General features: G+C 40.6%; 5 protein-coding genes and 1 long non-coding RNA gene across 6 annotated transcripts; 5 read left to right on the forward strand and 1 right to left on the reverse strand.

The window, feature by feature from the left end:
• The first annotated feature begins 435 nt into the window (after positions 1–435).
• LOC129725224 (uncharacterized) lies at positions 436–2,088 on the forward strand. Its single transcript, XR_008728034.1, has 3 exons — positions 436–849; positions 906–1,197; positions 1,254–2,088. It is a non-coding gene; the product is annotated as an uncharacterized LOC129725224 (long non-coding RNA).
• A 4,471-nt stretch (positions 2,089–6,559) lies between these two features.
• Positions 6,560–9,421, forward strand: LOC129719696 (uncharacterized protein K02A2.6-like). Its single transcript, XM_055671091.1, has one exon. It carries the CDS (start codon positions 6,560–6,562, stop codon positions 9,419–9,421), a length of 2,862 nt encoding a protein of 953 aa, XP_055527066.1.
• A 380-nt stretch (positions 9,422–9,801) lies between these two features.
• On the forward strand, positions 9,802–10,902 carry LOC129719698 (uncharacterized protein K02A2.6-like). Its single transcript, XM_055671092.1, has one exon. The coding sequence runs from the start codon at positions 9,802–9,804 to the stop codon at positions 10,900–10,902; it is 1,101 nt and encodes a 366-aa protein (XP_055527067.1).
• Positions 10,903–17,676: 6,774 nt separating this feature from the next.
• On the forward strand, positions 17,677–19,136 carry LOC129719699 (uncharacterized). The gene is made up of 2 exons (XM_055671093.1): positions 17,677–18,238; positions 18,772–19,136. The coding sequence occupies exons 1-2, from the start codon at positions 17,677–17,679 to the stop codon at positions 19,134–19,136; spliced, it is 927 nt and encodes a 308-aa protein (XP_055527068.1).
• Positions 19,137–19,544: 408 nt separating this feature from the next.
• LOC129719700 (uncharacterized) lies at positions 19,545–20,380 on the reverse strand. Its single transcript, XM_055671094.1, has 3 exons — positions 20,369–20,380; positions 19,883–20,302; positions 19,545–19,706 (listed from the first exon to the last, which is right to left on the reverse strand). The coding sequence occupies exons 1-3, from the start codon at positions 20,378–20,380 to the stop codon at positions 19,545–19,547; spliced, it is 594 nt and encodes a 197-aa protein (XP_055527069.1).
• A 543-nt stretch (positions 20,381–20,923) lies between these two features.
• Positions 20,924–22,041, forward strand: LOC129719701 (uncharacterized). Its single transcript, XM_055671096.1, has 3 exons — positions 20,924–20,935; positions 21,002–21,421; positions 21,598–22,041. Exons 1-3 carry the CDS (start codon positions 20,924–20,926, stop codon positions 22,039–22,041), a joined length of 876 nt encoding a protein of 291 aa, XP_055527071.1.
• The last annotated feature ends 43 nt before the right edge of the window (positions 22,042–22,084 follow it).

Here is a 22,084-nt window from a genome sequence, read left to right on the forward strand (position 1 = left end):
AAATTTTAAATTTTAGTGCAACGTAAGAACTCGCGAATAAATATTAAACGGGACACAAACACTTATGGTTCTTACAATGTAAAAAAAATTTACCTTTTTTACCGACCGGTTTCGGGTAAGCTGTTACCCATCTACGGGGCGATGTCCAACTCAGTTGGACATCGCCCCGTAGATGGGTAACAGCTTACCCGAAACCGGTCGGTAAAAAAGGTAAAATTTTTTTACATTGTAAGAACCATAAGTGTTTGTGTCCCGTTTAATATTTATGAGTCAGAGTTGCTCAGTTTATGAGTTATTATTTACGAGCGTGATAGTTGAACGTTACATCAACTAGACAAAAACGTCAGACATTAAGAAACTACGCCCCTGTGACTGCGAGTAATTCGTTTGATGCAAGTTGACATGCTGCTGATGTTTATGAATGTGACAAATAAACGATAAATATCAAAATATATCTACAATATCCGACTACTGCACTATAAAAAATCGACACGTTACTGCCAAGTGGATTTCACTTACAGTTTTTTACGCGCTATAGAGTTCGCCAGGCGCGTTTGTATTAGTGCGATGTTTCAGGATTGGTGACATGTTTTTTTGTTAGCTGTAAGAATTTTTTGTCACCTGTGAGAACTGTCATCTAAAAGAGGAAACGAACAACAAACGAAACGAGTTTGATACTACGCAAAACTAGGTAAACGAGTTCTTTAGACGGATTAATGAACTCGTTTTTTTATTATGTAATTCCAGGATTCCGTTGAAGCAATCGCTCGCCATCAGAAAAAAAAGGATTTGTGCTACAGGATCGATCCATATAACCTCATAACAAAGGAGACGGCAGCTCCGCTAACGGTAACATTCGCGAAAATTTATCAACTTTTGATGATTGACCCAAACTCTTTTACCAGACAACCTAAAGATTGCACGAAAGCTATGGATACCATTCTGTTCTTCAAAAACGAATGGGTTAAGAGCCATACAGGCAAAAAAAATTGCGAAATTCACGTAGTACATGGGAAAGTGCATCATTCTTTTGCTCTTAACGAAAAACCGCTGGAGCCGTGGATTATCATCAAGGAAAATGGGACCATTCAAGCGGCACACTGCACCTGTGCCATTGGATTGCTGGAGGCCTGTAGCCACATTGGCGCTACATTGTTTGCGCTAGATGGAATAAGAGCAGCTATAAATAAAAACAAGGTAAGCTCTCACCTGCTTATTCACCAATCAAACGAATATTATTATTATCATTTCAGTTGTCGGTTACCGATCTTCCAGCGTACTGGAAAAGGCCTCCAGCTTAAATTAAAGATAATTTATATAAACCACTGGCTAAGATAGACTTGGAAAAAAAATTCCCGACAATATCAAACCCGAGTATGCAGTCCATTGGAATTGGAAACTCGAGCCTGCGATTTACTGAATAGTTTCACAGTGGAAGGCATGCAGGTTGCGGCGATGGCGATGTTCTGTCGAGATCCTGAATATCGATTTGATTGCCCATTATGTGAAAAAGACGGCCATATTTTGGAGAAGGTGCCGGAAGTTACTTGACGAAATTTGGAAAAATAAATCTAGATAGGAACTGGAAGATCAGGCAGATGATATCTTTCAACAGTTGTCACGTGATCGAGATCTCATTCATCAGATTGAACGGTATACCTTAGGTCAAAAAGAGAGTAAAAAGTGGTTAATGCTGCGCACTGGACGGATCACAGCCTCTGTACTGAAACAAGTTTGCTGAACATCTCCCATTATTCTCTCTCATTAATAAAAAATTTGCTATCCTGAGAAAAATAGCGCATCTACGCCTCCGCTCCGGTATGGTACAAAGAATGAAGATCGAGCTGTGAAAAAAATATATCAAGCTGTCGCGCATCTTCAATGTAAATATTTCATGTAAATAGCAATCTGGCTTGTTCATATCAGCAGACGATCCCTATTTGGCTGCTGCTCCAGATGCAATTTTCAAGTGCGACTATCATGGACTAATTACTGTGGAGGTAAAGTGCCCATACTCGACCAGGCATGCTGATGGGTCATTAAGGTTCTCCTCAACCTCACAGATCTATTCATTAGACTGGATGATTGGAATAGCGTGATACTTTTTGTTCACCATAAATACTACCTTCAAACTCTGATGCAAGTTCACGTTGCAAATGCGTCTATTGGTTATTTCTATGTATGGTCAGAAAAACAAGCACTCATCTTTGAAGTTAAGAAGAATGACGAATACTGGAACTATTGCAAAGAAAATACGACTAAGTTCTTCAAACAAGTTATTCTCCCTGAATTATTGACGAAATATCACACAAACCCACGAACTTAACTGCTGTACAAACATTAATAAATATTTAAAAAACACAATCATTCCCTAAATTAAAGAAAAGGCCAGTATATTTAGATATATTTACAAGTTAATTGTGTCAACTAGTTTTCTAATATTTTGTACCAGACTTCCTGAACGACTTACCCAAATCGAGTTTTTTTTCAAGATCTATTGAATTTATTGAGTTTTTTGTAGTTTTCACCCGGATCTCTCCCCAATCCTTAAAATTTTTACAAGTCTCTGGAGCTTTTCCTGTTTCTTTACCTTTAACGAGTTTCCTTAGCTTCTCTTTATGTTAATTGTTTAAGATTTGACCTTCAAGCCTTAAATGATAAGAAACTGGCTATCATTCTGTCCCGAACGCTCAGCAATAACGGACGCATTAAGTGGTTGTCTCGCTATAAAACCGATATTGTGTAGAAAAAATCGAAAAAGGCATTGCTTACCCGGTCGCGTTTCAAAGAGTGCGAAGTGCGGTGTGAAGATAATCTGATAATCCGCAGTGAAGGTCATCCTGCTATTGTGCTTTAGTGGTGTCGCTGCGCAGCTGCCCGTTCCAGCACCGAAAGACTCGGTGATTGTTCTATTGAAGACAACAAAGAAGAAGAGGTAAGTGTTTCTTTGCCACTGTACTGTTGCGCTAATTTGAGCGCAGTGGATGTGGATCCCTTAGCCCCCGATCCCCCGTCTCCGAACCCACCCGACCCTGTCCTTCCTGTTCAGTCTCCGTCTGTCCCTGCTTTAATCAATCCTCGTCCCAGGCTTTACCCAGACGGATCAACGGGTCCACTGGTCCTTTACATGAGGCCCAAACCAGGAGGTAAATCGCTTAACACGTTGCAAATCGCGAAGGATCTGACGTCACGATACAAGGCCGTGACTGAAATATCAAAAGTCATACCAAACAAGTTCCGTGTTGTGGTGAATGATCTGGATCAGGCCAACGATATAGCTTGCTCCGAGCTCTTCACACGCGAGTATCGCGTGTATGTATCCGCACGAGACGTGGAGATCGACGGTGTGATAACCGATTCGAGTCTGTCTGTCGAGTGTATCCTGGGTGCAACCGGTTGCTTCAAGAATTCCAATACTGAGGCGAAGATATTGGACTGTAAGCAATTACGGTCTATGTCGCTCGTCAGCGGTAAAAAAAAGTATACACTCCGTCGGACTCGTTTCGCGTTACGTTTGCCGGATCTGCTCTCCCTAGCCACGTCTCGATTAACCGGGTTCGTCTGCCTGTGCGTTTGTATGTGCCCCGTGTTATGAATTGCACCAATTGCAAGCAGTTAGGTCATACAGCTGCCTACTGCTGCAATAAGGCACGGTGTGGCAAGTGTGGGGAGACTCATGCGGAAGATTCTTGCAGCGTAAACGCTGAAAAGTGTATTCGCTGCGGGGAAAATCTGCATGAGCTTTCCACATGCCCGGTGTACATACAACGCAGAGATAAAATTAAACGGTCTCTTAAGGAGCGCTCAAAGCGTTCTTACGCTGAAGTTCTTAAGAAGACCGTGACCACTTCTACCATAACATCGAACCCCTTTGATCTGCTGTCTTCGGATGAAACGGACTCTGACGATCGACCAGCAGAAACGCCCTACGCCAATCCTGGAGAATCTAGAAAGAGGTAAAATATTTCCTCTCCTAAGCTTCCCAGGAAAGGCCCTAAGGTTTCTTAAGATGGAATGAATAATACGAACAAATCTAAAAGTGCTGCGGAAAAGCCGAAGCAAACTCCTCCTGGGCTTGCAAATTTAAAGTCTCAGAAGGAGTTCCCAGCACTTCCTGGAACATCTAAAACCCCAGTTGTTCCTTTTGCACATCTGCTGTCTTCGGATGAAACGGACTCTGACGATCGACCAGCAGAAACGCCCTACGCCAATCCTGGAGAATCTAGAAAGAGGTAAAATATTTCCTCTCCTAAGCTTCCCAGGAAAGGCCCTAAGGTTTCTTAAGATGGAATGAATAATACGAACAAATCTGGTCAATTTTTCTGACATTGTTAACTGGATTTTTGAAACTTTCAATATACCCGATCCAATTAAAATTTTTCTCACAGCATTTCTCCCAACAGTTAGAACATTTTTGAAGCAGTTGACTGCCCAATGGCCCCTCCTTGCAGCGATTGTATCCTTCGATGCCTAATTCAACTGCGTATATGAAGGATTCTATCTCTGTCTTACAGTGGAATTGTAGAAGTATTTTACCAAAAAAGGATTCATTTAAAGTTTTGATAAATAAAAACAAATGCGATTGTCTTTGTGAAACTTGGCTTACTTCAAATATTGATCTCAACTTCCATGATTTTAATATTATTCGCCTTGATCGAGACACCCCGTATGGAGGAGTACTTTTAGGGATTAAAAAGTGCTATTCTTTCTATCGTATTAACCTCCCCTCGATTCCAGGCATCGAAGTTGTCGCATGTCAAATGACAATACAAGGTAAAGAGCTTTGTATTGCCTCAATATATATTCCTCCCAGAGCACAGGTTGGGCAACGGTTGCTCTTTGATTTAATAGAACTTCTTCCCTCGCCACGTTTGATTTTGGGAGACTTCAACTCTCATGGCGTGGCTTGGGGTTCCCCTTACAATGATAACCGCTCCTCTTTAATCTATAACCTTTGCGATGACTTCGACATGACTATTTTAAACAACGGTGAAATGACACGTATCCCAAAACCTCCAGCGCGCCCAAGCGCTTTGGATCTATCCTTATGTTCGACGTCGCTACGGTTGGATTGCACATGGAAGGTTATCCTCGATCCTCACGGTAGCGACCATTTGCCTATTCTTATTTCAATTAATAACGGGTCAACTCGCATGCGACCAGTTGACATTCCGTATGACCTCACACGGAATGTCGATTGGAAATTATACGAGAAAATGATTTCAAAAGCGGTCGAGTCGATTCAACATCATCCACCACTTGAAGAATACAACCTCCTCGCGGGCTTGATTCTCGACGCCGCGTTGCAAGCCCAAACGAAGAAATATCCCGGCGTAACGATCAAAGAACGGCCTCCCACTCCGTGGTGGGACCAAGAGTGCTCCGATGTCTACACGCAAAGATCCGAGGCGTTTTTGGCCTTCCAGAAGGGAGGTATACCTGGCGACTATATACGGTATTCGGAGCTTGATACCAAGCTTAAAAGCTTGGCTAAAGCAAAGAAACGCGGATATTGGCGTCGGTTCGTGAACGAGACGTCGAGGGAGACATCGATGAGCACTCTTTGGAACACAGCCCGAAGAATGCGGAATCGCGTAACGGTCAACGAAAGCGAGGAGTCTTCAAGTAGGTGGATATTTGATTTTGCCAGGAAAGTATGTCCGGACTCTGTTCCTGAGCAAAACATTGTTCGCGATGCGTCTCCGGGCCACGACGCGATAGAATCACCTTTTACGATGGCAGAATTTTCGGTTGCCCTCCTGTCCTGTAACAATAACGCGCCTGGGTTAGATAGAATCAAATTCAACTTGTTGAAGAATCTACCCGGCAATGCCAAGAGGCGCTTGTTGAACTTGTTCAATAAGTTCCTGTAGCAAAACATTGTACCGCAGGATTGGAGTCAGGTGAAGGTGATCGCCATCCAAAAACCGGGAAAACCAGCTTCTGACCACAACTCTTATAGGCCGATTGCAATGCTATCCTGTATCCGGAAATTGATGGAAAAAATGATACTCCGTCGTTTAGACCATTGGGTCGAATCAAATGGTCTACTATCAGATACTCAATTTGGCTTCCGCCGTGCCAAAGGGACGAATGATTGTCTTGCGTTGCTTTCAACAGATATTAAGCTGGCGTATGCTCGCAAAGAACAAATGGCGTCTGCGTTCTTGGACATTAAGGGGGCTTTTGATTCCGTTTCTGTTGTAGTACGCAGTATACACCTGCCCCTCTTTTGCTTTAGCTTTCACACCTTTAATATAATTATTCTGTACAGGATAGCCAACGCTAACAGGAAGTGCTAGACACGCGATCATTCGCGTTCATACGTTCAGGTAGTTAAGACCTATTTTGAATAAAGAATTTGTTAACCCGAACAACACGTGTAATTACATAAAATTATAACATGGTGTCAGAAGCAATCGTGTGCTTCTAGTTTATTTCCGGCGTCATCGAGTGAAATCGCGGAAAGTTATTATCGCGTGAAGAGATAACGTCGCGGTGAATCGTGTCGAAACGTGTCGAATCAAGTTCATTGGTAAAACGGATTTCCTCATTGAAAATGGATCCTAACCAATTTAAGATGTTCTTGGAGCATCAGTCCAATATATTTACCCAGTTGATGCAGAGCATGGCCGCACTGAATCAGCAACAGCGACCGCAACCACAACAGCAAGTGAAATCGACTACTGTTCCGGTTCCTCAGCCGTCGCCATTATCGTTGGAAGGAGACATGACAGCAAACTTTGACTTCTTTGAGAGAAATTGGCGAAACTATGTAAGTGCTATGGAAATGGACAAATGGCCTCCAGCGGATAATCCAAGAAAAGTGAGTGTGTTGCTTTCGGTCATTGGCGAGGAAGCCAGAAAACGGTTTTTCAATTTCGAACTAACCCCAGCGCAGCAGATTGACCCAGAAGCTGCGTTAGTAGCTATTAAAGCAAAAGTCGTCACAAAAAGAAACATAATTGTTGACCGACTTGACTTTTTCTCAGCTGTTCATTCACCTAACGAAACAGTTGATGATTTCACAACCCGACTAAAAACCCTAGCCAAGGTTGCTAAGCTAGGAGAACTGGAAACGGAATTCATCGCGTTCAAGGTAGTAACAGCAAACAAGTGGCCACATCTTCGTACTAAAATGTTACCTATGGCAGATATAACTCTGGATAAGGCTGTTGATTTATGTCGTGCAGAAGAAATAGCGTCGCAGCGGTCTTATGAGCTGGGAGCTTCATCTTTGCAAACAGAGGTAAACAAGGTCCTCAAATCGAATAAAAGAGCAGCTAGGTGCAAATTTTGTGGAGACTACCATGAATTTACAAAAGGTACCTGTCCGGCGTTAGGTAAACGCTGCCGCCGGTGCAAAAAGAAAAACCATTTTGAAAAGATGTGCAAGGTATCAGGTAATAAACCGAAAGTACGAAAATCCAGACGCGTTAAAGAGGTGAAAGACGGCAACTCAGATTCAGAATCGACCATGACAGGTAGCGAGTCGTCAAACGAGGAAACAGACGATGAATATGAAATAAGAAAAATTTACGACAACTCGAATACAGGTGGAAGTGTCTTGGCCGAGCTGAGCTTAAAGTTCAATAAAAAATGGAGATCGGTCCTTTGTGAAGTTGATACGGGCGCCAACACTAGTTTGGTTGGACACTCTTGCCTAGTTGAATTGTACGGCACGCGCAATATTCCCGTTCTCCCTTCAAAGTTCCGTCTACAGAGCTTTGGAGGCAACTCTATCAAGGTATTGGGCCAGATCAAAGTTCCATGTCGTCGGTTGGGAAAGAAATTCATCCTCGTTTTGCAAGTTGTGGACGTCGAGCACCGTCCTTTACTCTCGGCGAATGCATCAAGAGAACTCGGTCTTGTCAAGTTCTGTAATACAGTTGCTTTTGGTGAACCAAGCTCAAGTTGTCACTCAGACGACCAGCAGAAAAAATTACTCAACATTCACCGAGTAAAGGCACAGCAGATTATCAACGAGCATCAACAATTGTTCAAGGGCTACGGAAAACTTCCAGGGTGTGTTTCACTTGAGATAGACAACAGCGTCATCCCATCGATACAACCTCCTCGTCGTGTACCAATCGCGATGCGAAATAAGCTTAAAGCCGAAGTGGAAAGCCTTGAGAAGGACGGAATCATCGTCAAGGAAACATCACATACAGATTGGGTGAGTAATGTAGTGATTGTCCAGCGCGGGGACCCAAGTTCTGGTGTTCGAATTTGTCTAGATCCGGTAGTCCTTAATAAAGCGTTGAAAAGGCCAAATTTACAGTTTGTGACCTTGGACGAAATATTACCGGAATTGGGAAAGGCCAAAATTTTCTCGACGGTAGATGCCAAAAAAGGCTTTTGGCAAGTAGTACTCGATGAGCCAAGTAGCAAATTGACTACCTTTTGGACTCCATTTGGTCGCTATCGATGGACCCGTTTACCGTTTGGAATAGCACCGGCACCTGAAATATTCCAACTTAAGTTGCAAGAAGTAATTCATGGCCTAAAGGGAGTGGAATGTATTGCTGATGACCTCCTTGTGTACGGTGTAGGGGAAACATTTGAAGAAGCTCTTATAAACCACAATGAAAATTTGGATAAATTGCTTCAACGGCTAGAACAAAATAACGTCAAATTAAATAAGGCCAAGTTAAAATTATGCCAACGATCTGTGAAGTTCTACGGTCATATTCTTACCGATCGTGGTCTGCAGCCAGACGAGTCAAAAGTGTTAGCGATCAAAAATTTTCCAAGGCCAATGAATCGCAAGGAAGTCCACAGATTTGTCGGTTTGGTTACTTACCTTGGACGTTTCATCAGAAACCTTAGCGAAAATTTAGCAAATCTTCGTCGATTAATCCCAGAGTCCGAACCATGGAAATGGAATTCAACGGAAGAAAAAGATTTTAATAAAGTGAAATCACTGGTTGCCGATATGAAAACATTACGTTATTACGATGTGCATGAGCCGCTGATAATAGAATGTGATGCTAGCAGTATTGGTCTCGGGGCCGCTGTGTTTCAGAAGGACGGAGTTATTGGCTATGCGTCGAGAACACTCACTGCTACCGAGAAAAATTACGCACAGATCGAAAAAGAGCTCCTCGCTATACTATTTGCCTGTGTCAGATTCGATCAGCTGGTAGTTGGCAATCCCAAAACAACAATCCGCACTGATCACAAACCACTTTTGACGGTGTTCAAAAAACCGTTGTTGTCAGCGCCACGCCGATTGCAGCATATGTTGCTCAATCTGCAGCGCTACAATCTTTCAATCGAGTATGTTACGGGCAAAGAAAACGTTATCGCAGATGCACTCTCACGAGCCCCTTTACCAAATCAGCATAGCGACAAATATGAAAAGCAGAGCATCCTAAAAGTGTTTAAAAAATTCAAGACGTCTCTCTTAGTAATTTCCTAAAAGTATCTAGCGCAAGGATTGACGAAATTATCCGTGAAACGGCAAAAGACCAGTCACTGCAACTTGTTATTGATTATATTCAAAACGGCTGGCCGCAAACCATCGACCGAGTACCGGACAGCGTGAAAATATACTTTAGTTTCAGAGACGAACTATCTTTTCAAGACGGGTTGATCTATAGACGTGACTGTATTGTAGTTCCTTACGCGATGCGAACGAAATTAATTTCTAGCTGCCATGCCAGTCATAACGGCATAGAAGCCACACTTAAATTGGCTCGTGCGAATCTTTTCTGGCCTGGAATGTCGTCTCAAATTAAAGACCTAGTTAAAGCGTGCAATGTCTGTGCAAAATTTGCAGTGTCTCACCGAAATCCTGTCATGAAAACTCACGACATACCGATTCACCCATTTCAGTTAATTTCAATGGATGTTTTCTTCTGCGAACTTCAAGGTGTCAAACGTAAATTTTTGGTTACAGTGGACCATTATTCAGATTTCTTTGAAATCAATCAACTCAAAGATCTGAGTCCAGAATCTGTTATCGATGCGTGCAAACAAAATTTCTCACGTTTCGGTGTCCCACAACGTGTCGTAACGGATAATGGAACGAACTTTAATAATCAGAAAATGGCAAAATTTGCTTCTGACTGGGATTTTCAAATAAGCACTTCTGCACCACACCATCAACAAGCAAACGGTAAAGCAGAGTCAGCAGTTAAGATAGCAAAGCAGCTGATGAAAAAATCAGATGAATGTGGCATTGATTTTTGGTATGCTTTACTCCATTGGAGGAACATTCCGAACAAAATTGGATCTAGTCCAGCTGCCCGCTTACTATCGCGTACCATCCGTTGTGGTGTACCAACAGCAGCAGCCAAACTTCTCCCAAAGATCGAGAAAGATGTATCTTTTAAAATTGAAACGAACCGCAAACGATCCAAAATGCAGTACGATCGTAAATCACAATATTTACCTGAGCTTCAAATCGGAACACCCGTTTACGTGCAACTACATCCTGAAACAACTAAACTCTGGAGCAAAGGAACAATTTCGGAACGACTAAATGAGCGTTCTTATCTGGTGGACGTAGGAGGAACCGAATATCGTCGATCTTTAGTACACTTGAAGCCGCGCAAGGAACCTATTGCGCTGCCAGACCGCTATTCGTCGTCCTGTGGAAGAAATCCTGAATATCCTTATCTGCTTTCAGCTGTAAACCGTCCAACTCCAGCCATTGTAAACAAACACTCGGATACCGAGCGAGAGCTGTCACCTACAGCAGAAGCAGATCAGTTCCCGTTGCTTCCGTCGCAGGCGCCTACTGCGATGACAGAATCGCAAATAAATCCTGCAGCAGTGTCACCAGAATCGTCGAAAACAAAATCAAAGAGGGTTCGGCCCGTTACACCGTTACATTTAAACCGTCCCAAAAGAGAAATGCATATTCCTGTAAAATTTAAAGATTACACAATGTATTGATTTTTTTAAAAGAACAGAGAGGATGTTGTAGTACGCAGTATACACCTGCCCCTCTTTTGCTTTAGCTTTCACACCTTTAATATAATTATTCTGTACAGGATAGCCAACGCTAACAGGAAGTGCTAGACACGCGATCATTCGCGTTCATACGTTCAGGTAGTTAAGACCTATTTTGAATAAAGAATTTGTTAACCCGAACAACACGTGTAATTACATAAAATTATAACAGTTTCTATTGACATTCTTTCGGGTAAACTTCACCGACAAGGATTTTCTCCAATTTTGAACAATCTTTTGCACAATTTGTTGTCCGAAAAGCACATGCATTTTACGCACGGCGATTTGGCAACTTTTCGAATTAGCTACATGGGCTACAGGGCTCATGTTTAAGCCCCCTTCTTTACAAATTTTATGTAAATGACATCGACGAATGTCTGGCAAATTCATGCACGATAAGACAACTTGCAGACGACAGTGTAATCTCTGTTACAGGAGCCAAAGCTGCCGATTTGCAAAGACCATTGCAAGATACCTTGGACAATTTGTCTGCTTGGGCTTTACAGCTAGGTATCGAATTCTCTCCGGAGAAGACTGAGATAGTAGTTTTTTCTAGGAAGCATTAACCTGCTCAGCTTCAAACACAATTAATGGGTAAAACGATTTCTCAGGTTTTGGTACACAAATATCTTGGTATTTGGTTCAACTCTAAAGGCACCTGGGGTTGTCACGTGAGGTATCTGATGAAAAATGTCAACAAAGAGTGAATTTTCTTCGTACAATAACCGGACAATGGTGGGGAGCCCATCCAGGAGACCCTATAAGGCTTTACCAAACAACGATATTGTCTGTTATTGAGTACGGGTGTTTCTGCTTCCGCTCCGCAGCAAACACACATTTGATCAAACTGGAGCGAATACAATATCGTTGTTTGCGTATCGCCTTGGGTTGCATGCAATCGACCCATACGATGAGTTTGGAGGTCTTAGCTGGAGTACTACCATTGAAAAACCGCTTTTGGAGCCTGTCTTCTCGTATTCTTATCAAATGTGAGGTTTTGAACCGTCCTGTGATTGAAAATTTTGAAAGGTTAATCGAACTTAATTCTCAAACCCGTTTTATGACATTGTATTTCAATCACATGTCCCAAAATATTAACCCTTCTTCGAATATTCCAAATCGTGTCAACTTATCAAATACTTCTGATTCTACTGTGTTTTTCGATACATCCATGATAGAAGAAACTCGTGGAATCCCGGATCATTTACGCGTGCAGCAGATCCCCAAAATTTTTTCTTATAAATATCGAAATATCAACTGCGACAATATGTTCTTCACTGACGGATCACTTCTCGATGGGTCCACTGGCTTCGGTATCTTCAATAACAATTTAACCGTCTCCCATAAGCTCGATAATCCTGCTTCTGTTTACGCCGCAGAATTAGCTGCAATTCAGTACACCCTAGGGATTATCGAAAAAATGCCCACGGACCATTATTTCATCTTTACGGACAGTCTCAGTTCCATTGAGGCTCTCCGATCGATGTAAGATGTTAAGCACTCTCCGTATTTCCTGGGGAAAATACGGGAACATCTGAGTGCTTTATCCGAAAAATCGTATCAGATTACCTTAGCGTGGGTCCCTTCTCACTGCTCGATACCGGGTAATGAGAAAGCGGACTCTTTGGCTAAGGTGGGCGCAACAAACGGTGAAATTTATGAAAGACCAATTGCTTTTAATGAGTTTTTCGCACTTGTACGTCAGAATACGATCATCAGTTGGCAAAATTCTTGGACTAGAGGGGAACTGGGAAGGTGGTTACATTCCATTATCCCCAAGGTATCGACGAGCCCGTGGTTCAAGGGGTTGGATGTAGGTCGAGATTTCATTTGCGTGATGTCGCGGCTTATGTCCAATCACTATAGATTTGATACGCATCTCCGTCGTATTGGGCTCGGGGAAAGTGGTATCTGTGCCTGTGGTGAAGGTTATCACGACATAGAGCACGTTGTTTGGTCATGCCCTATACACCGTGACGCCAGGTCTAAATTAATAACTTCCCTCCGGGCCGAGGGTAGAGAACCAGCTGTTCCTGTTCGTGATGTCTTGGCGAGTCGTGACCTACCCTACATGTCCCTTATATACATTTTCCTGAAATCCATCCACGCCCCAGTCTAGTCCCATTCCTTTCCATCCACATTCAACAAAACGGCAAGAACACGTCATAGACGTCGATTTTGGAAGTCACCAGATATAATTGACGCCGTTAAACATTAAATTGTATTTGTGCCGTGTCAAATAAACGATAGGTGAAGAAAAAAAAAAAGAAACCTCTGTCGGCTAAGACGGACTGCTTCACTATTTCTTTATCAGAAATTCGGCCTCCAAAAGCTCGCGAGAGAAAGACAATGCTTCTAGATGGACTAATGCCTATCAAAACTTTTATCGTTACACGTTTCTTGTAAAACGAAAACAATCCTGCGTTGGCCGCGATTTCCTTTTTACTTGGGCTCTCAACATTCATCTCGAAGCAATCGATTATAACCGTTACGTGATTACCATACTTTTTTCGAAACACCAAAGGCATATGTTTCTTTATCACTTCTCTCGGTGGAAAGCGAACGGATGTCTTCATCAATGGGTGAATGGCATCAAATATGTTATAATACTAATATAGATCACTTACGTGAAATCATGAAGACACATTGAAAATGACAGAAGCGCTAGTCACCTTTTCGACCGCTAGGAGCGCCACTTCTGATTTTGTTCTACAGCAGTGGTTCTCAACCTGGGGTACGCGTACCCCTAGGGATACGCGAGAGCCTTCAGGGGGTACGCAAAAGAAAAATCAGTAATGGCGGACAAAGCAATTTTTCTTCATAATACTTAATTTTTTGTTCAAACTTGCTCTTAAAACATGACTGTAACGAATAAACAAACCATAGTTCAATTTGAAACCTGAACCAGACTACCACATAATGATCTTCCACTACTCCCTCCCACTCTGCAAGAACATTCCAAGCCAGGGGGCACAATTGATTTAGAAAATATCGCCAAGGGGTACGCGGACAAAAAAAAGGTTGAGAACCGCTGTTCTACAGGACATTCGAAAACAAAAAATAACTTTTGACAATAACATTACTTAGAAACAAATGTTGCAGTAACATTAAACAACAAACTGTTTTCATAATTACTATGATCAAAAATTATCAATATAAAACACTCTTTGGTTACAAATACAGCGAAAGTAATTGAAATTACTGTGCCCAAGGCGATGCACTATGGGAAGTTTTCATACAAGCAGGCGGACAAAAATATTTTCATCATTTTTTCTACACTTCGGATATTTTCTCTACTTGTTATGCACAAAACAAGTTGCTTAGGATCATTTGTGACTATATTACGGTAAAATTTTGATAGAGGGGAGTGTTTTTTGGTATGAAAAGAGGAAATAAAACATGGATTCGTTCGGAATCCAGCACCTCTCCCTTTCAGTGGCTGCCCCACCATTTCCAATAGGCTTTTGACAACCTCTAATGTGTAAGGAACATGTGTGTCAAGTTTGGTGAATACCGATCAAGGCGTCCTAGAGTTAAATATAAGCAAAAAAAACGCTTTTTCTAATGTCCTTCAATTTTGCTCCAAAAAGCAGAGATTGATCACTTGCCAAAAAAGTTATATCGTTTGGTCGCAGGTAATCGCAACTAAACTCTTTTGAAATTGTTAGTAGACACCTGTAACTTGAATAAAAACAGGGACCTAGCCTTGGAACTCCTGGGAAAAAAAAGATATCGACCGACAAAGTTCAAAATGATGATTTTTCTCGCAGCTAAACTTTTCTGAGATTGTTAGTAGACAGCTGAAACTTGAATAAAAACAGGGACCTAAGACCTCCAAATCTCGGGACTAATAAAATGTTAACCAACAAAGTTGAGATTGATTTTTTTTTTCATTTTTTTTTTGTTATTGCTTATCTCTTTTTCCACTCATTCTCCTGAAACCCAAATCACTTACGTTTATGAGAATATGATACACTCAATAACAATTATGTTAACATGATCAAATTTTTTTTTTCTGATTTTGAATATTTCCTATGAAAACCAAAAATTTTCATGTCGGTTTTAAACGCTTGGTAGCAGGTGGTCGCAGCTAGACTCTTTTGAATTTGTTAGAAGACACCTGAAAATTGAAAAAAGGACCCAGCACGGGGGCTCTTATGACTTATGAGTAAAAAAAAACAGTAATCCAGCCTTTACAGTCATAATGGATTTGGGAGCTGCGGTTGTCTTATGCGGTTGTCTTTTGCAGATCTACCACCGCCGACCGATTCTAATTTTTTACCAGAGGGGATTCACTGCTGTCAAATTTCATATATGTGCGCGTTATCGCAGATCAACTCTGGTCCATGACGTTCGTTGGTCCATGATGTTTGTAACTATGAACAATAATGGGGGAAAAAATCACTACACAACAAATTCATGAAAGTTTTCCGCGGTTTCTTGAGTTTTGATGAAAAACATTCCAATTCTATAATATTTCACATCGATCACAACAAAAACCAAAACAAACGCCATGTTGCCGAATATGTTGGTTAGGTTGGTTACACGATGTTTGACAGATAGATCCTAAAGGCCTAGAGTTATAGTTTGGCCACAGAGAACAGACGTTCATCTTATTTTCAAAAGATGTGTAAAAACTTGCAACCGTCATTTAACAGTAAGTAGTAATGCTCCCGCTATGTGGCGCTCGTGTCGCTTATAAACCAAGCACAGATATCGATAAAATATCGATACAGCGATATTTATGCAGTGCAACTGGGGCACCATAAGACAGATGTCGTTAGTGTATTAATGTATTTGGATTCAAATTTTTACACACGATTTTCAAATTTCTTTATATGAACATGAATGTCTGTTCTCTGTGGTTTGGCCGACTGTCACTAAAAGCTCCAATCGAACTGTCAAAAGGAACCATTCAAATATTACATAACGCGGAATTTGGCAATTTTCAATACCCACCCACCCCCACGTAACGCAATTTCGCATGTTTGACACACGCAAAGTAACTCTTCGCTGAAAAGAACAAAATTGATCGAAAATTCCGTGTAAATTTTGAAAGAGAATTGCGTTATAAATCACTTGTATACTAGCGCCGCCTGGTGACCTTATCGCTACAATACTTTTTTTTTTCGCTGGTGTATGAGGCTGGCGTCACTGGTAGCGCTATCTGGTTGCGAATTGCTACTACAAAAATCTTTACACAAGTTTGGAACTCAGCTTGGACGTCTGTCTGCGCTCTAGGGCTTTAACAGATCCCCCCTGTTTTTTACCGCCCAGGAAATAACAAAAAATAATTTAAACCCGCAGCTCTGTTCAAAAATGACATAAAAAACTGACACTTTCTTCTTCTTCCAGTACAGTGGGTAGCGGAAAATTAGACAAGGTTGAAGGCAGAGTCTATGGTATATAGAGTCTCGCGAAGAGAAAATCTATCGTTTCGGCAACACAGTTTTTGTGCCGTTTGTTGCCAAGAACTACACACTTATTCTCGTTTTAATTGTTCAGTAATTTTTATTACGGTCATGTTCAGTAAATATGAAAAAATACTAATCATTTTGTAATTTTCTCAAAAATAACTGATGTCGGTTGAAGTTTTTACCGAATTACCGTTATGCAAAAGGCACTTGACGAGCTCAGCAAAAAACATTGCTGACCTTTTCTGTGAACTAAAGTATGTTCTGCACTTTCATAAAGTTCAGTAAATATTTGACGATCTGTCAGCATCTTCCTAGGTGTTGCTGAAAACTCTTCAATTGTTTAACTGAACACTTATTGTTTTTTACTATACTGTTCATCAATTTTTCTGCATCTGTCAAAACGAAACATCAAATGTCCGCCATTTTCAAATATTCAGAGTTCCGAAGCTGAGTTTTTAAGTATTTCGCGTGTGATTTTCAGAATAAAATGGATATCTTACTTTCAAATCTACAAGAAAACGACGTGGAGGTACACGATCTATTCAGTCGGCATATGGAAATTTTTCCACCACAGGAGAGCAGCCTGCAACAAATAGCCTGTATTCATCATAACTTTAAACGTATCAAGTTTTTACTCGAATGTGCTGGGAACACCAGTATAATCGATCTAAACAATCCGAAATTCCTTTTTAAAATTATTCAACAGTTGCAATAGCAACTTTCACAATGGTTCATATTTCTCTCGTAACCATGAAAAAACTTTACGTTTACAGAATGCTCGGTAATTTGTGACGAATCGTCAGCTTTGTAAATTTACAGAACGCTCGGTAATTCGTGACGAATAGTCAGCTTTGTAAATACCGAATCATGCAGCAATTTTTGATGAACGCTTCGTAAATTTTTACTGAGCTATCTTCTATATTTGACGTTTCAGCGGGAATGAAAAATTACCGAGCACTCGTCAAGCAAATAAATTGCTGAACAGATTACTGATGGCTCAGCTGTTGAGAACTCGTTAAAAATATTGCTGAGTTCGGTAAAAGAAACTAAGTGTGTATACAGTTCTGTTTTTCACCATGCATAATATTCGCTTAGAGCAAGCGCACCAATGATTGCTATTTAGGTTGTCATTTTATTAACTTCTTCTGTCCTCATAAAAGTTTGGCAACCCCCTTGGGCACCAGTTGTTATTATGTAAGTTGATAATTTATTAACCAAGCCTCGAACTGGCCTGACGTTTATCGAATCGCGAAATGAATTTTAAAGTGAAACTTTACCTAATGCTGTCGTTTATTTGAAAATGGATGATACAGAATATTTTACATCTGATTCTAGCGAAGATGAACTGATTATTGCAGAAAATCTGTTAGTGCACACACATTTCATTTTGACTAGCAGTTGTGCTACAAGAAATGGCGGTTCCAGATCAAAGAAAAAACCCAACATCAATCGGGTAGCGGAAGAGGGTGCTCAACGTTTGTATGAGGATTATTTTTCGGGAGCTTCCATTTACACTGATGCACAGTTTCGTCGACGATTTCGTATGAGCCGCAAATTATTCTTAAAAATCGCAAACGATGTGAAAAACAGTAACCAGTATTTTATCCGCAAACCCAACGCTGCAGGTCAACTGGGATTGAACTACTTGCAAAAGTGTACTGCCGCAGTTAGGCAACTAGCTTATGGAATTCCTGCTGATGCATTAGATGAGTATACTAGAATGGCTGAGTCAACTGCTCGCAAATGTCTTAAAGAATTCTGCAAGACGGTTGAAACACCCTATGAGAAAGAATTCCTTCGACACCCAAATGAAGCTGACATACAGCGATTGTTGAAAGAGAATGAGCAACGCGGTTTCCCTGGTATGTTGGGGTCATTGGATTGTTGCCATTGGGAGTGGAAAAACTGCCCTACGGCATGGGCTGGCCAATATAAGGGAAAGCAAAAAAAGCCAAGCATAGTCTTGGAAGCAGTAGCATCTTATGATCTTTGGATATGGCATGCCTTCTTCGGAATGCCTGGCTCTAACAATGATATAAATGTTTTGAATCGTTCGCCACTATTTTCTGAAATCTATAGCGGGCAGTCTCCAGCAGTAAAATTTGTTGTGAATGCTAGAACTTACACTTCCGGATATTATTTAGCTGATGGGATATATCCGCCGCTTGCTACTTTGGTTCAGACAATAACTCATCCAATTGGACTAAAGAGAAAGGTAACCATCCCTCTAATAAACAGAAATTATATTTATATTAGATTCGACTTAACTGTGCCCAAACAACTTTTATTCACGTATCATGCGAATTTTTTTTAAACTGTTTTGTAAACTGTGTTAACATTTATTTCAATTGGATTGCAACGCATAACGAATAATTCTATTTATCATTGTTTACAGCACTTCGCAAAAATGCAAGAAGCAGTGCAATGCAAGACGTCGAGCGGGCATTCGGTGTGTTGATGGCAAGATTTGCGATAGTGAAAAATCCTGCAAGGCTGTGGAATAAAGACGATCTCAGGAGTATAATGCGTACATGCATTATTCTACATAATATGATCATAGAGGATGAAAGAGATAATGTAGTTACCTTTGATTATATGTTTGCTTACGAAAACGCAACTACAAATGTACCTATGTGTTCGAAACTAGATTTCAGTGCCTTTTTAACTCGCTATAAGCAGGTTCATGATACAGCAATGCACTATCAGTTGCGAAATGATCTAATTGAACATTTATGGAATATGAGGGGCGAAGAAGAATAACTGTTGTTGGGTTTCATTTGGTTTTTGGTATTGACATTTTATTGTGTGAAATATGCGAAATAAATTTGTTCTCTGTATTAACTACCAATCTTCTTTGGTTGTCATTTTAATTAGTCAAGCATTGTTTTAGAAAGGACCATCTGATTCTTCTTCTGACAGTAGAACTTCAATATTCATGCTGTCTTCCTCTTCGGTAACATTATTGGCTAATATTTTAGATTGTGCCTCTTTCAGGATCCGTCGTTGTTCGAGCATGTAATATTCTTTTGCATGTTCACTCAACTTACTGAAATCTATTGACATGACAGAATGGTCAACCATTCTACTTAGCGTAAGATTCCTTTGTGTGACGGTTGTAAGTTTTTCTTGGGCCACCTGCGCTAATAGTTTCGTCGCGTTCACTATTTCCTATGCGGTAGAGTCCAGCATGTGTTGATGCTTCAGCTGCTGCTTACATGTTTTTTGTCCTTTGGGACGCTCTTCACCAGTTTGTAGTTTACCATTTCCATAATCGTTCCCACCAAAACTGGTTTCACTTACAACTGTTAGCTTCCGTTTCATCGATGTTTCCTGAAATTTACAAATTTCTGGAATAAAATAATATCACAACCTTTGTTTTATAAACGTAAAATATAAAAAGCAAACTGGGCCGCATAGAGTAATAGTTGAGTCATACAATGTAATAAAGTGATTAGACGAAGTCGCGAAAGAGAATATAGTAAAAAGCTGTTTGAATTAAATAATACCTTTACATTGTATTGCTGCCATTTTGGAGCACTTTCCAGAATTTTAAAGCAGTGCATTAGCGAGAATGATGAATGTTCCGTTGATGCAAACAATGTCAATGCTTGCTTAAAAATATCTTCAGGTGATGCTCCGCTTTGCTGCTGGTTGGTGATTTGCGCTATACAACCAGCGAACTTGCAAACTGTTTTATTAATTTGATGCCAGCGGGCCTTGATACCTTTCGGTGCTCGAAGTTCCGGATTGGATGAAACAACTTTAGCTGTGCATATTTCGATGAAATTCTCGTAGATCCGATTGTACAAATTTTCAGTATTTTGATTTATACCGACCACTGCATCCGTAGAAACATTCAGCCATGCTGTACACAACGCTTCATCTTCTTCAATGGTCCAATTTTTACCACGAAGCTTCGATGCACTCTGCTACCGATCAAAGACGATTAAAGCGAATATGAATATACACATTTTTACCATCAATAATCTTACCGTTGGCTCCATTTAATATTCAAATTAAAAAGGTAAACTTGAAAGTTCAAACGAACCAAGTCTAGCCAGTGAATTTTAAAATGAACATAAACAAGACAGAAAATTTGCAATGGCATATAGTGGGTTGCTAGCAGGTTGCTATATATACCAACGTGCTGCTACCCGAGATGCCAGTTGCTATTTTATAACCACCTTTAGCAACCACTAGTGCGAACCTTAGTTATGATAGAGGGTTGCCAAAATGAATAAAGTTCAGTATAGCAACCATTGGTGCGCTTGCTCTTAGAGCAAGCGCACCAATGGTTGCTATACTGAACTTTATTCATTTTGGCAACCCTCTATCATAACTAAGGTTCGCACTAGTGGTTGCTAAAGGTGGTTATAAAATAGCAACTGGCATCTCGGGTAGCAGCACGTTGGTATATATAGCAACCTGCTAGCAACCCACTATATGCCATTGCAAATTTTCTGTCTTGTTTATGTTCATTTTAAAATTCACTGGCTAGACTTGGTTCGTTTGAACTTTCAAGTTTACCTTTTTAATTTGAATATTAAATGGAGCCAACGGTAAGATTATTGATGGTAAAAATGTGTATATTCATATTCGCTTTAATCGTCTTTGCTCGGTAGCAGAGTGCATCGAAGCTTCGTGGTAAAAATTGGACCATTGAAGAAGATGAAGCGTTGTGTACAGCATGGCTGAATGTTTCTACGGATGCAGTGGTCGGTATAAATCAAAATACTGAAAATTTGTACAATCGGATCTACGAGAATTTCATCGAAATATGCACAGCTAAAGTTGTTTCATCCAATCCGGAACTTCGAGCACCGAAAGGTATCAAGGCCCGCTGGCATCAAATTAATAAAACAGTTTGCAAGTTCGCTGGTTGTATAGCGCAAATCACCAACCAGCAGCAAAGCGGAGCATCACCTGAAGATATTTTTAAGCAAGCATTGACATTGTTTGCATCAACGGAACATTCATCATTATCGCTAATGCACTGCTTTAAAATTCTGGAAAGTGCTCCAAAATGGCAGCAATACAATGTAAAGGTATTATTTAATTCAAACAGCTTTTTACTATATTCTCTTTCGCGACTTCGTCTAATCACTTTATTACATTGTATGACTCAACTATTACTCTATGCGGCCCAGTTTGCTTTTTATATTTTACGTTTATAAAACAAAGGTTGTGATATTATTTTATTCCAGAAATTTGTAAATTTCAGGAAACATCGATGAAACGGAAGCTAACAGTTGTAAGTGAAACCAGTTTTGGTGGGAACGATTATGGAAATGGTAAACTACAAACTGGTGAAGAGCGTCCCAAAGGACAAAAAACATGTAAGCAGCAGCTGAAGCATCAACACATGCTGGACTCTACCGCACAGGAAATAGTGAACGCGACGAAACTATTAGCGCAGGTGGCCCAAGAAAAACTTACAACCGTCACACAAAGGAATCTTACGCTAAGTAGAATGGTTGACCATTCTGTCATGTCAATAGATTTCAGTAAGTTGAGTGAACATGCAAAAGAATATTACATGCTCGAACAACGACGGATCCTGAAAGAGGCACAATCTAAAATATTAGCCAATAATGTTACCGAAGAGGAAGACAGCATGAATATTGAAGTTCTACTGTCAGAAGAAGAATCAGATGGTCCTTTCTAAAACAATGCTTGACTAATTAAAATGACAACCAAAGAAGATTGGT

Source organism: Wyeomyia smithii, chromosome 2 (assembly GCF_029784165.1).
Source record: "Wyeomyia smithii strain HCP4-BCI-WySm-NY-G18 chromosome 2, ASM2978416v1, whole genome shotgun sequence".
NCBI classification, from domain to species: Eukaryota; Metazoa; Arthropoda; class Insecta; order Diptera; family Culicidae; genus Wyeomyia; species Wyeomyia smithii.

What these genes read in the sequence shown, in the direction of transcription:
- LOC129719698 (XM_055671092.1), top strand. Translation starts at nt 9,802, where the DNA reads ATGAAAACTCACGACATACCGATTCACCCATTTCAGTTAATTTCAATG.
- LOC129719700 (XM_055671094.1), bottom strand. An exon ending in GGCAGCAATACAATGTAAAG is followed by an intron (nt 19,707 to 19,882) that starts GTATTATTTAAT and finishes TGTAAATTTCAG; the next exon opens with GAAACATCGATGAAACGGAA.
- LOC129719699 (XM_055671093.1), top strand. Translation starts at nt 17,677, where the DNA reads ATGGATGATACAGAATATTTTACATCTGATTCTAGCGAAGATGAACTG. An exon ending in TGAGCAACGCGGTTTCCCTG is followed by an intron (nt 18,239 to 18,771) that starts GTATGTTGGGGT and finishes CATTGTTTACAG; the next exon opens with CACTTCGCAAAAATGCAAGA.
- LOC129719696 (XM_055671091.1), top strand. Translation starts at nt 6,560, where the DNA reads ATGGATCCTAACCAATTTAAGATGTTCTTGGAGCATCAGTCCAATATA.
- LOC129719701 (XM_055671096.1), top strand. An exon ending in GGCAGCAATACAATGTAAAG is followed by an intron (nt 21,422 to 21,597) that starts GTATTATTTAAT and finishes TGTAAATTTCAG; the next exon opens with GAAACATCGATGAAACGGAA.